Raw genomic sequence first — 14,006 nt, 5'->3', positions numbered from 1 at the left:
CGCTATTTAGCTAACGTTAGTTTTTTAGTTAAATAGCCGCAAGGAATCATGTGTCACTTACTTCTTAAACGATCTGGCATCCTCCAGCTCCGTTGTTACGTGCCTACTGGTTTTTGAACCTACTGGTTTGGCTACGCGTTTAGATGTTATTAAGAGAGTAATCCTACTTGGGCAATGTGTTAGAAAACCTGACAGAACTATGTATTTCACGCTAAGCCACCAAAAACCAGTTGTCTTGGCTCACCCTGAACCAAAAGATGTTCTTGCCACTGACGATTTGCAATTTCATGATAAGTAGTGAAATCAGCAGCAGCATTTGACAGCTCGGTTGGCCGACGGCGTAGCGCTGCCGTCTTATAAGGTTTTGCTATTTTGCTCGACTGCGGGTTCGAATCCAGGTTGTGGCGATCTTTTAATAAACGTATGTTCTTTTATTTATTTCTTCATACGTGGCAGTGATGTAGTGCTCACTTATACAATCATAATCGCTGCATTGGATATGGGATGCATTTTGAACATTTTCAGCAATATGTTTGCGAATGTGTGACGGATCAGGTGACCAAGGCAGACAACATCTGCCGCTGTCGGGGCAAAACAAACACGCACGCGTAGCCAAACCAGTAGGTTCAAAAACCAGTCGGCACGTAACACCGGAGCTGGAGGATGCCAGATCGTTTAAGAAGTAAGTGAAACATGATTCCTTGCGGCTATTTAACTAACAAACTAACGTTAGCTAAATGGCGCCACGCATCTTTTAGTTAACGTTAGTTAAACTTTAACTGTAGCCCCAAGGAATCATGTTTCACTTACTTCTTAAACGATCTGGCATCCTCCAGCTCCGTTCCTCCAAAATACGCTCGCTCCCGTGGGCGTTCCTCCAAAATACGCTCGCTCGTGGGCAGCTACTTCCGTTTTTGCTTTCGTGTTGTGTTGCGGCGTTCGTGTTGCGTTGCGGCGTTCGTGTTGTGTTGTGGCATTTGCGGTTGTGATGTGGCTTTTGTTTTTTGTGTTGTGGCGTTCGTGTTGTGTTGTGGGGTTTGCGGTTGTGTTGTTGCTTTTGTATTTGTCTGAACCTTCTCGGCCACCGTAGTATTACACTGTCTAGAAAGCACAATCCTACCGTTCATTCCATTTCATGTAATCGGTGATCTAGTACTGCCGTCTAGTGGCTGAAATTGGTATTAGAACAACGCAGCAAGACAAGTTAGTGACGTCAACAATTCTCCTCACTCATGTTCTACTTTAATATATTTTGGAGTATGAAACATTATTTAGTGCAACAAAATGTATTTGTTTTTCCTTCAATCCCTTAATTCATCTCATGATGCCCCTCACAGGATGCGTTTTTTCACTTCTGCCTCTACCTCTCAATTTAACACCAAAGCCCACAAACAAACAAAACGAGATTAAATACATGCCATTAAGTAAGGCCTTTCCATGCTGTTCAACTTTTTTGACAACATTAAATTAATGTCAAAAGGCAAATATTGGAGTAAGTTCCTGTAAGTAATCTTTGGTCATCGTGGAATCAAATGTCAACGCGTCTAAACTGTAGGGGGGAAGAGACATGCTTCAAGCTAAATGCTACCATCCTCTTGCTAACATGTTCACTAGGATGACAAAAGTCAATATAATGGTGGAGCTAGAGTAAATGTTAGGGGATCACCAAAGTCAATAAAATTCGACTGGCTAGCAGAAACATTTTCACGACAATCAATCCAATAATTAAGCTATTTTAGTTTGTAAGAACATGGTGGACGGCCATTTAAGTAACGACCAAGTAACGGACATTTGATTCCACTCAATCAAATATAAATGAAAAAATAGCCGCGTTGCACTTAATCCTTGGATTATTGTGTTGAATGTTGCATGTGGGCGTCTTTGAGGCCTGCACACTGTAAAGACAGGGGAAAGGACGGTTGACTGTCAGGTGACTGAGAGGGAGATTGTGAACCCTTTGGGGACCCTTGTGTTGCCAGGTTTACATCTCGGCTGCTCTTCCGTCGGATATGAGCTGTTAAACTTTTCCCTGGCACAATCAGCAACCCGCCTCCCTCTTCTACCAGACCGTCAAACACTGCACCCAGACTCTGTCGTATTCTCACACAGAAATTGGGACAGCTGAAGGCGTATAGGATGGGGTTCAACAAAGGGTTCAAGAACGCAAAGGTTGTTGCATAGGGCAGTCCGACCTCCACCAGGTGGAGATTTTTGAGCCAATACTGCGCTGTCACTTCAATCACACAGACGATGTGATAGGGGGCCCAGCACAGGACAAATGCTGCAATCACAGATGTCACCATCTTGGTGAAACTCTGGGACATCTGACTGTGATTTGTCCGATTAGAGCCGATGGGGGAAAGGGTAGTAGGTTTTAGGTATAAAGACGGATCTGAGGCTGGAGGCTTCAGAACATTTTTTATGGTTGTAGGGTTATTCGAAGTTCCCGATGCCCCATCTTTGTTAGAGGCAAATAGTGCATCAGTGAGCCTGCTGGCACTCTGCTTCCTCCTTCTGCTCCTGTTCCTCAGGCTGAGAACAATTTGGATGTAGCTCCCTGCGATTACCATCAGGGGAAACAGGAATGCAAGAAACAACTTGGAGATGGCTGTTGCTGCTTGCCTCACTTTGCAATCTCTCTCCAGAGACCATGTATACATGGCAAAATTATGATAGCACAGTTTCCTGCCATCCTCTTTCTCAGCCACTGAGCGGAACAGGAAGTAAGGCGTTGTGTTAATGGCGGCCCACAGCCATCCCAACACGCACACCTTCCATGCGCCTGCCACTGAGCGATGATTCCGGCTCCACACCGGCTTGGCTGCCAGAAGGTAGCGGTCCACTGATATGGCTGCTAGCAGGAAGGCTGACACAAACATGTTCAGAAAGAAGATGGAAGCCTCTGTTTTGCAAAGTAGACTACCCAGCTCCCAGCTATGTGAGGACGAAAGGTAGAAGGTGAAGAGGGGCAGCGTCAGAGTTGCCAGGAAGTCAGACGCGGCCAGGTTCAGCACCCAGACTGAGGCCACTGTGCGGCGCCGTAGGCGGAAGCCCACTACCCAGAGGATGATGGCATTCTCCAGGATTCCCAGACAGGAGACCAGACCATGGATGCAAACAAAAAACAAGTTGGCCTGTGTGTTGTTGTTGAGTCTGTGCTCCTTCATCACCTGTAGCAGGGGACAGACCAGATGTCCCCCTGAGGTATCCGAGGTGGGGGTTGTGCTTGACATTGGTGATCTGATAGAAACAAGAAAAAAAAGTTCAACAGCTGATTAAAACAATTCAGGGAATTTTGGAGCACATGTGTTGCCTGGAGCTGATGTATACTTTTTTCGGTTGTTTACAGTAAAAAAGATTTACTAAAACAATGATGGTGCTGATGTGGGCGATGACATAAACAATAGATTAGCTATTAGAAAGCTGATAAACAAACATAAACAACAATGACTTGAGCACCCTAAAAAAAACTCAGTTAACCTAGTTTAATTACAAATCTATTTTACTATTATGAAAATAAATCAATTGTATCAAATACAATTAAGTTAATGAAAATAACAGCATGACTGACATGACTACTGGAGATCTTCTTAATTATTATTGTTAGCAGAATGCTACTGTGCCTTTGGTCTGGTTTACATTGTGCCAGAACATTTCATGTATCATACGTTAACATCCTTTAATGCAGCCCTTCAAGTTGCACAACACACTAACACAATAGAGTTGGGAATTTCCAGGGGAAACTGCTTCACATATTAGCTGGTAGGTTTGCAACCGAGTGTCACACAATATACAATATTACATTCGCAAACGGATGTATCGTCTCTCCTTTCCAATTCTACATTCTCTTGTAACCCGACACAGAAAGAAAAACATTCACACTACACTGTCCCTTGGATTCAAACACGTTGAATCCTGTTCCAGTGGTCTAACCACATACCAGGTCTTGGCTCGTTAGTTAATCCTATCTCAAGTATCCTTGAGAAGCCAAGGAAATACTGGAAGCCAGCAACGAGCAGAACAATTCATGCTATATATGGTCTATGGATATAATACGTTGTTTAAGAAGTAAAAAACAAGTTGTGTCCCCAGTGAATCCAAAAGTAAGGCTCTGTGGGAGTTATTTCACTGATGGAATTTCCCTCAACAAAGAGTTGTGTGCTTTGGTTCGAGGTGCAGACTTAACTATCCTGGCAAGTTCTTTCATCGTCGATAGTCAATATTGACATCACAGTTGGCTCCACATTTCTACGTGTTTGACACTGTATCCATTCACTATGTGCTGCTCTGCTTTTGACATTTATTACAATCATTCAACTGACCCAATCAACTGTCATACACATTATGTTCACCTTACATCATTTACATATTAGAAACACGTCTCAACGCGTCTACGAAGAGATAATGCAACAGCCCCATAGAAACACCTCACTTTAAACCGTTTCAACAGGCGTGTTTAACATTTTTAACAGTATTACCTCTATGAAGGGAGCAATAATTGTACGGTCCTTTTTAAAATATATTCCGTATGCGTTTATGTTGATATAACTACTGATTTCCTGGCCATGGAAAATATATGCAAAACAAACAAATTACATTGTAGTCAGTCAGCCCCACATCCAATTCTAGATAGATCCACAGATAACTGCTTCACTGGTGCGGCGGGATTGAAGTTGAGACCATATATATATATATATATATATATGTCAGAATATATTCATTTACATATAAAACATGTACATATCAAAAGAAAAATTGACCCGTTTGTGTTTTAGAGATCTATAATACAAATAAATTACCAACCCTGATAGCAGTAAATGAGCACTTGTATCTCTGTGTTTAATCACATGATATGAAACTGAGCTGTAAATTGAATGTAATCAAAAAACATACCTACGATGGGAGTATTGTCAGCATGGACAGAATTAGGCATGTAAGAAGAGAGGGAGTTTAATGTTTGTGCTGTGTAGACACTCACTGAATCCTTACGGATGTACCTCCCCTTGCTCCGCCCTATAAACTGACAAGACATCTGCTGAGTGAAGGGCAAATTGAATTCAAAAGTGATAGAGATACAGTGGGAATTTGCATACAGGAATGTGACAGCAGTTAGGGAGTGAAATATAATATCTTTGATTTGTTTTTGTCTGCTGGACTTGTTTGAACTAGTTCCCCTAAAATACGTACTACTGGGCTGGTGTTTCCGTGATGACACATCGCGTCAACTGACAAGTATCAATTAATCCAATTCTCACTTGTTGCAACATATTTTGACTTATTTTGACATTGTTTTAAACTAATATTCCCTTTTTTTAGAATTGACTATTTATTTGTTCAATACATGTCTTTATTTGAAACCGTTGTCCTGTTGGCTTTCGGCTTTTGGTATATTTTTGTTATGTATAATTTAACCAGCATTATAACATTATGATTCTCTCTCCCTTTCTGTAGATTAGTCATGACGTGCATGCCGGGCATTTTCTTGCTGACTTTGGTCCTATCAGGGCCCACATGGGCCTTTCTCTCCCGGAGTAATGGTCCTGATCATATCAGCATATCAAGAATGGCTTTAATTCAAAAAGTGACCGAGACATGTCAGGCGGTGGCTGCAGCCAGTGGTCATGAATTCAAAACCACGGTATGATGGAAGTTAACCAACTTGCACAAACACACTCACAGACAACACAGAGAAAAACATACAAATGCTCAAGTACATTTTTACTCTACTGTGCACCATAATATTTTGGGAAATAATAAGTATAATAAGCATAATAAGTGGGAAAAACCTTTCCGCCTTTTGCATTAAAAAGATACTCACAAGCAGATTTTTTGTGACTTTTCAGTAAAACTAAAGTGACACCACAAGGCTGGACTTTGGAGCTTTTATTCAATATGTGAAATGTGATGCACATAGTGATTTCCCATTAATATGTGGCTAAACAGAACATTGGTATAGACACTTCTGCAAAACTCTTCAGGTGTACAAATGTAGTGTTGAATGAGCAGATGGTATGAATCATTGGACTCTATTGGCAGGAATAAAATATAATATTAATGAATAGTTTTTCTTTATAATCCTCAGAAAAAAAGAACTATGTTTTTGTTACTTTTGAACGAGCCATGTATTTCTACTGCCTGTATGAGCATCATTAATTACAACCAAACAGACATTGGAGATTGAGAAAAATTATTAACAAATCTAAGAAAATAATTGAGAATACAGGAGAATATGGGGGGTGTCCATCTCCAACTCCTATTATTGTGTCCAGCATCAATGTGGGCCCTGCATCTAAGACTTGTTGTAAACATTTATTTCAACCCTGCATTCTGGAGCTAAGTAGTGTAACCTCTATCCTTTGACCTCTGGCTACAGGGTTCGTCTCCTGTTGAGCTGGTCCAGGCATGTCTTGGTCCCACAGCAACAGGAGACGTGTCTGGTGCCAAATTTAAGTCTGCTCTCCAAGAGATCTACACCCAGAACGGACTGGTAGACCGCGACCTTGTCAACAGGTTGGAGAAAAAACAAACAGAAGAAACGTTTTGCAGGGAAATCACATAAAGTTTGGTGTGCGCTGCTCAGCTTTAAAAATGATTTGCTTTTACAATCATTCTTTGGCTAAATCTCTTTCAGTGCTCCACACCACTTCAACTCAGAGGCCTTTGCAGAGGGACGTGGCCTAATCATTGAGGGTCTCGTGGCCATTAAGGCTAACATTCGCAAAGAGAACTTCCAAGCAGCCAGAGAAACTCTGGGCCGTGTCCTTCATACACTACAGGTAAGACAGGTGGAAAGAAACAGCTGTGCATGGAAAGGTTAAAGGGCAGAGTGAGGAGGAAACGCAGTAGAGGACAGATAAATATCTGATGACAGAATGGTGATGTTACATGAGGCAGAATGAGAAAGAAAAAATAAAGAAAAAACTGTCTATGTAAAAAAAGTGTCTTTCCATTACCAATCAGGACTTCTACAGCCACAGTAACTGGGTGGAGCTGGGATATACCGAGCCATACATGAACCTCATTCGCCTGGACCTTCCTCTGGAAAACCTAGCAGGTGTGTTTGTCGGTCTCGTACACATTAATCCTTAATGAACGAATATTTTATAAAGTAGACTGTATCCACATATTTTTGGATAAACTTTCACCAGGGAGTATATCCAATGGCCAAAGGGTAGATTACGTTGATTTGTCTTGCCATACTACTGTCACAAAGAGTACTTCAATCTAATTGGCTGCTTGGTGTGGATTATTTTCAGTTAACCGAAGACCAACCCCGAGATGACTAACTGTGGATTTTGTGTTTTTTTTTGTAGATGTCGGCACTGCCACCTGCAATGACTGTGCCAATGGACACTGCCCCAATCCCATCCTGCCCAACATTCTGAAAGAGAAAAAACTCACATCCGGTTACATGGGGATCTCATCAGCTGACAAGCCCAAAGGTATCAGTGAATTTTTTTAAAATATTGTTACCACGGGAGTCTGTGCATCACATTTGAATCCCCTCAAAGATTCCCTCAAAGAATTTTCACAGCTAGTCAAAATATGTAAACATTTTTGAGAACACTATTACGTGTATACATGAAAGGCAATGGTAGCAAAAAGAGGAATATTATTATTATCAAAATCAATTTACAGCGAGGAAAATAAGTGAATGCCAGATAAATGGCTCTAATTCCTAATACATGTGATCAGGCCGACCTGGTCTAATTCCAAACAAAATCGATATTCATAAATATTCATTTTTAACATATAGTCGATTTAATGAATCGTGTGCTTTTTTCACATAAAACAAAAACGTTCCTCTATGAGACATGGTATATCAGAGATGATCTTTTCAAACAGACCTGACTTATATATAGACCATTTTATTTAGTGCAAAGTGAACGGAGCTGCATCTTAATTACATATTTTCTCTCTTCATCTGATTCCAGCAGCTGTTTCTGTATTTGCTTCTCTCGTTCAATTTATTTCTTTGGAGATATTCCTAGAACAACAGACCTCAACCATTAATGCTTTAGCTAATATAGCTAAATCTAATCCTCCTTTTCCGATACTGGTCAACCCCACTCTCATTCACCAATTGTAAATAGTTGAAATGCTTCTCTCTAATGTATAGAGATATAAAAAGTAATCCTGCATACTTGAGTTTAGCTTCTTTAAAGTTTTGTTGCACTACTAATTGCATCTAAAATTTGTATATAATTTTTCTACATCCTGTTCCCTTTCTGTATACTTAAAACTTTATTCATACATTTCTCTCAATTTATCCCACTGAGCTTCCAAAAACCCGCCGTTTTGCTGTGTCTTCTAATCCCACAGTGCTTTCATCACCTGCTCTATACTCACTGGAATAATGATCACTTCAAACAGTAGAACCATTCCAAAACTCCCATATTTAAGTACTTGACAAGAGTCGTTTAAACATCCTCTCCTTCAAACCGGTTAACTGCTGGTCCCTTCTGCCCCTTTGCCAGGTAAATGTAGCCATGGAGGTGCAGGTGACCTGACGAGCTCAGCAGAACCTCGTGGAGGCATCAGCAAAGACGAGCCCAACTCAGACAATGTGGACTTCCACAACGCTGCAGTGAATGCAGCAACAGCCGCCAGCTTACAGCTGCTGGAGGACATCCGGGTAGCTGCAGGGGACAAAAACTTCCTGAGGTATGAAGTTCAGATGGAGAAAACTCAAAAATCTTGAAATGATCTATCCTCTCAAAGTTGATGATTTCACTGTCCACTGGGGTTACATGACCCTTTAATTGTCACCTCTCTTTCTCCTTCTTACAGAATGATGGGGATTGCTCGCTCATCTGTCGTTTGTTTTGTTATTGACACCACTGGCAGTATGTCACAGGACATCCAGGAGGCCAGGATGATGGTCTACAAAATAATTGACAGAAAAAAAGGAACGCAGGACGAGCCATCAGAGTACATTCTGGTGCCATTCAATGACCCCGGTATGAACTCTTCTACCTTACTGAGAGGGTGTCTAGAAATAGTGATTGTTTCTTTTTTGATCAAAACAGTTTGAGCCAGAAGATTGTCTTGGTATTTAATCCCTTTTCTGTGCTTTTTACGTAGAGTTTGGACCTATGATTAGGACAAGCGACCCCGAAAAGATGAAAAGTGAAATCAATAAGTTGACGGCAAGTGGAGGAGGTGATACCCCTGAGATGTGCCTCTCAGGACTTCTGGTACTGGAACTATGATCTTGACCAACTAGGGTGACTGTTGATGTTCAGATATGTTTCATGAACCATTAAAGACTGTGATGATGAAGCAGACGGCTTTATTGTTGTATTTCTCCAGTTGGCTCTCACCGGCGCTCCTGACTCCTCCGACATCTACGTTTTCACTGATGCTGTAGCCAAAGACCTTTATCTGAAAGACACTATTATGGCTCTAATCAGTAGTACCAAATCAACGGTAAATACTGACTGACGCACAGAGACGCCCTGCATTCATTTAGTTTCATGAGGCTGGTGGTGTAATTTCCACACTTCATGATTTCTACAGGTGTCATTCTTCTTGACCAATCCCTATGGGAGGCGCCGACGCTCCGTGGATGATGACTCCTTAGGAGACTACAGGGACCTGGCTTTGGCCTCTGGAGGCCAGGCCATCCATGTATCTAAGAGTCAGCTGCCTCAGGCCACAGACATCATTCTTGACACCTCCACTTCAGCTCTGGTAAAACTATTGCAGTTGTCACTATTATTATTATGTACCGTCTGCATGTAGCATTCGGTTCTTGGTAAAAATAAAAAGTACATGTCATTAGGCTTTTCTTTTTCTCTCTTCTCTTTTTCTCTCTCAGGTGACGGTTCTTCAGCGAGCAAGGAACCCTGGGCAGCAGGAGACATTTCCCTTCATGTTGGATGAATCTATAAAACATATCACAATCTACATCACAGGACAATCAATTACTTTCACGCTGACCAACCCGGCAGGTAAGAAACTATTCCAATTTGCAGTGTTTGTCTAATATGTTGACAAACATTGGGTTTCCATTGGGTTTTCCTCTGCTGAGAACATAGATATTTAAGAATAATGATTGCATGCCATCAATTTCCAGGTGTGATCCAGAACCATAATGAGGCCAGCGGTAAACTGGGATCCATAAACCCTGTGGGCAACCTGTGGAGAATTCGTCTCAACGATGACAACATGAAAGGGACCTGGAAGATCAACATCATTTCTAACCAGCCATACACACTTAAAATCACAGGTGAGATACTCGGTTCATTACAGGTGTCCTTTCTGCACAAATATGCAGTTGAAAGTGTCTACTTGCAAATGCACTTAATTGGTTGATTAAAGCAATATTTCAACATTGAGAGAGACATCCTTATTTCCCTTCTTGCTGACAGTGAGATGGAACATTCTAAACCACTGTCACATCTTATAGGTAAATGTAAGGTTGCAGCTAACTGCTTGTTAACTTAGATTAGCATAAAGATAGCAAAAGAGCTTGTTCTGTTCCATAAAAGTAACCCATCGCTTACTGGCAACAACTTTGGCTGCCCAGTATCAAAAGAAAACATTATGTTTTTTATACTTTCTTTATTGTAAAGATCAAACAAACACTTTCTTACCTTTGGTGAGAGATCATTTAGCCGTTCCACTTATTTTCAGTCACTGTGCTAAGATAATGAGAGATTAGCTGAATATTTACCAAACAGAGGTGAACATTTTGATCTTCAACTCCAATATTTGGCAAGAAAGTTTACCATGTAAAAGCAATTCCCAAAATACAACTAAAATTGTTACTTTTGTCAAAACCATTTACCACAAATCAATTCAGAGTTTTTTTTCAAACATAATGATAACCAAAAATGTGTTTTATCTGTATTTACAGGTCAAAGTACTATTACTTTTATCTATGACTTTGTGGAGAGATTCGGGGGACCTCACCCAGGTTACGCAGTCCTCAGAGGTCACCCACAAGCAGGTACATTTTTACCAAGCAATAAGATTCTTTCACAACAGCAGCATATTATAAACGTTGTATTGCAAAGGTTCTGAAATCAGAAATGATGTAATCAATTATAAATATCATGGTGTAATTAAGATTTTCTATAGGATCTATTGGATACTTGCTATTATACTTTTTATGTATAAGTGTATTTTAAAATTCAACCTTGTTTTTACCTACATTCAAATGCTTCGTGTTAATGTTTAATTTATTGCTGTGCATAGGTTGTCTGAGAAAGGTAAGACATTATGTGTTTGTTTAATAAAAACAGCACCATCTAGCAGGGAAAAATAAACTTCTCGTTTTGTAATGTTTAGCTGAGGAAATTAGAAAAATCATCTTAAAAAGCTCTGAAGCTTATAGTTTTCATTTTGAAAAAAGGATCAGGTGACTAGTTATTTGCAAAATTATTATTTTTTATATATAGCACGAGTTCTAGCAGTAACCTTTCTCAAAGCACCACTAGAAATAATGAATGTCTTGAATAATATAGATTCAAATTTGCCTTATTTATATAAACACAAATCTGACCAAATGCTCATTCGCCCTGTGTGTCTTCTGGGTGTGTATACTAGTAACTGTTCCTAACATTTTTTTACTTTTTGGGAGGCAGAGTGTCCAGAGTTCCCTCAAACATCTGTGAAACTCTACAACGTCCTTGTTTTCACCACGGTTTTATTGACATCAATAAATATAAAAAACCAAACATGTGTATTAGTTTCTACATGTTTGCATGAATGTTATGTACACTTAAGGGTCCTTTTGAGGTGTTTATTAAGATATCGTAACCATTCAAAAACATATTTATAAGGCAATGATCTGTCTCATTACAGCCTACACAGCAAGGAGGATATTTTGAATGCAGGATTTGACCTCAAACGGTCTAATGTGACTTGTTGCAAAGAATACGAATGGTCCTCTTGTTTTTGTCCTCACCTGTCCCCTTCACTTCTCCCCTCTGAAACCCAGGCCAGCCGGCCATTCTGATGCTCTCAGTGATTGGTAGGAAAGGTCCATCCTCAGTGACCGTAGGATACGTTTCCCTAGTAACTGTATCTGGTCCTGAGACTGTAAGAAATAGCACAACCACTGACATGGGCAACGGGGACATCCTGGTGACTGTGGACGCCGTCCCGGAGGGGGAGTTCGTGGTCAGCCTTAAAGGAACTGACAAAGTGTCAGGGAGCGGTTTTCAGAGACAGTCCACCACCCAGATGTCCGTCTCCAAAGTGAATATCAAGGTTGGTCTTCTCGCTTCTTGTTTTATTAAACACACGTGAACATAGATTGTTTAGTGCTATAAAAGAACAATAACCCTTTTTTTTTTTCTACTTCCATTTCACCACTAGGCTGTGGCGGACAGCAGTATGCAGCCAGGAAAAACCTTCAATCTCCCCTTCGGTGTCATGACCCAGGGCTCTGGTGTTCTGTACTCCATCAGCGCCAGAAACGACAAAAACTTCCCCATGTCCAAACCACCCAGGTGAGGGGAAGCTGTTTTCAAAATATTCCTCTGTCAAATACCCTTATACTAGTACTGATATACCTTGAAATTCAATTTCATGTTGCCTGAAGCCAAGGCCAAATTTACACATCTGAATGGAGTATTTTTGTGAAAGCCCAGCCCTTAGTTTGAGTTTAGGCCTACAGAGGTTTCAGGCAGTAGTTTGCTCTGCTACACCTGCTCACATTAGTGGCCACTGTGTCCAACAATTACTGTAACTCACTGAAATGAATAACTAGTCAGATGTTAGAAAATCAAAGCTGGATTTGAACTTCCTCTGTCCCTCATGTTTAAAAATTTAAATCAAAATTGAATGCGTAGCTTATTCACAGTAATAGCTCCTGTAATCACACAGTGCATTTTTATGTCTTTTGTTGACAGTCTCAACTTGACAACAGGACAATATGCTAACTCTTCTGTAACCATCACGCCACCTGCCGACACACCATCAGGCAGTGACGTCACTGTGACTCTGGAAGCCAAGTCGTCCAGTGGTGCTGACTCCAACTACATCGTGTTGAGGTTCTCTGTTGTTACCAAAGTAAGCATACACCTTGTGGATATACTGATGGAAATAGTTAAATAAACTAAATAGAGTGATGCAAAGTTGAGTCGTGAAACCCCGGGATGAGTCAGCAAGACAGATGCACTTCTTCACAAAAAGTATTATTATTATTAGCCAAATTTGGATGGAAATTTGGTGTTATTCACAAATTAAGTGATTTCTCCTGTTTTCTTTGTCCCTGCCCAGACTACAGATTTTGTCCGGCCTGTGTGTGGGGTGGTTAATGTGCAGGCGGACGATTGCCCTCACGATGTGTCTCAGTGTAAACCTTTCCAGTGGAAACTTGCAGCCACCATTTCAGACGGAGATGGCACCGGAGTAGCGAACGTCTCCCTAGGCCAGGGCAGTGGGAACCTCACAACCAGCTTGCTGAGTGATCCCATCATTCAGGCCAACTACACAGCATCCTGCTGCTCACAGATTGTCGAGTTTATAGCTGTAGATAAAGTTGGAAATGTGGGCAAGTGCTATCACTCCATTGTACGTTCTGCAGGCCCTCCCACCTTACCTGCTTCACTGCTACTGTGGTTGTGCCTTCTGGTGTCTGCCTTAACAATCGGATTTAGCTTTAAATAACCTTAACTCTGGTTATCATGCAAATATATAAAATAAAAGCCGTCTTTTCTACTGTTTTTACAGTCCGGTCGCCCTGATGTGTACTTTCCCATTTATAAATCTTGTGTCTAGGCAGGAGATGTGCAGAAAGAGACCAGAAAGCAATGTCTGTGTTTTATTGTCTACTGCAGGAGGAAATAAATGCTGAAAAGATCAGTATCTGAGTCGACTTCTTCCATGCCCTAAACACATTTTTCTTTCCTTTTGTTTTCCTTCTGTCGTCATTACGCGCCTACTAGTTTTTGAACCTACCTGTTTGTCTATGCGTGCAGATGTTGTCTGCCTCGGTCACCTGATTAATCACACACTCACAAACATATTGCTGAAAATGATCAAAATGCATC

The 14,006-nt window shown here is 40.9% G+C and overlaps 2 protein-coding genes across 3 annotated transcripts in view; one reads left to right on the top strand and one right to left on the bottom strand.

Moving 5' to 3' along the window:
• LOC119218492 (calcium-binding protein 2) overlaps positions 1 to 4,998 on the bottom strand; it is a 21,614-nt gene extending 16,616 nt beyond the window's left edge. The window contains exons 1-2 of one of the 2 annotated variants that reach the window (XM_062564597.1): positions 4,894 to 4,998; positions 3,171 to 3,240 (exon numbers count right to left, since the gene is read on the bottom strand). In XM_062564597.1, the coding sequence (XP_062420581.1) occupies positions 3,171 to 3,233 (63 nt within the window). In that variant the 5' untranslated portion in view covers positions 3,234 to 3,240; positions 4,894 to 4,998. Of the gene's footprint in view, positions 1 to 1,101; positions 3,241 to 4,893 lie in introns of those variants that run through there. The other variant, XM_062564596.1, reaches the window with a different exon arrangement.
• Positions 1 to 14,006, top strand: part of vwa11 (von Willebrand factor A domain containing 11) — a 15,768-nt gene extending 1,762 nt beyond the window's left edge. The window contains exons 2-18 of the mRNA XM_037472979.2: positions 5,452 to 5,638; positions 6,374 to 6,510; positions 6,632 to 6,776; positions 6,961 to 7,054; positions 7,314 to 7,442; positions 8,478 to 8,664; positions 8,791 to 8,960; positions 9,085 to 9,197; positions 9,313 to 9,429; positions 9,520 to 9,693; positions 9,821 to 9,953; positions 10,079 to 10,231; positions 10,862 to 10,954; positions 11,948 to 12,219; positions 12,328 to 12,461; positions 12,864 to 13,023; positions 13,234 to 14,006. Coding sequence (XP_037328876.2) covers positions 5,452 to 5,638; positions 6,374 to 6,510; positions 6,632 to 6,776; positions 6,961 to 7,054; positions 7,314 to 7,442; positions 8,478 to 8,664; positions 8,791 to 8,960; positions 9,085 to 9,197; positions 9,313 to 9,429; positions 9,520 to 9,693; positions 9,821 to 9,953; positions 10,079 to 10,231; positions 10,862 to 10,954; positions 11,948 to 12,219; positions 12,328 to 12,461; positions 12,864 to 13,023; positions 13,234 to 13,623 — 2,788 coding nt within the window. The 3' untranslated portion in view covers positions 13,624 to 14,006. The remainder of the gene's footprint in view (positions 1 to 5,451; positions 5,639 to 6,373; positions 6,511 to 6,631; positions 6,777 to 6,960; positions 7,055 to 7,313; positions 7,443 to 8,477; positions 8,665 to 8,790; positions 8,961 to 9,084; positions 9,198 to 9,312; positions 9,430 to 9,519; positions 9,694 to 9,820; positions 9,954 to 10,078; positions 10,232 to 10,861; positions 10,955 to 11,947; positions 12,220 to 12,327; positions 12,462 to 12,863; positions 13,024 to 13,233) is intronic.

Source organism: Pungitius pungitius, chromosome 9 (genome assembly GCF_949316345.1).
Source record: "Pungitius pungitius chromosome 9, fPunPun2.1, whole genome shotgun sequence".
NCBI classification, from domain to species: Eukaryota; Metazoa; Chordata; class Actinopteri; order Perciformes; family Gasterosteidae; genus Pungitius; species Pungitius pungitius.
This window is presented reverse-complemented; position numbering and strand designations above follow the sequence as displayed.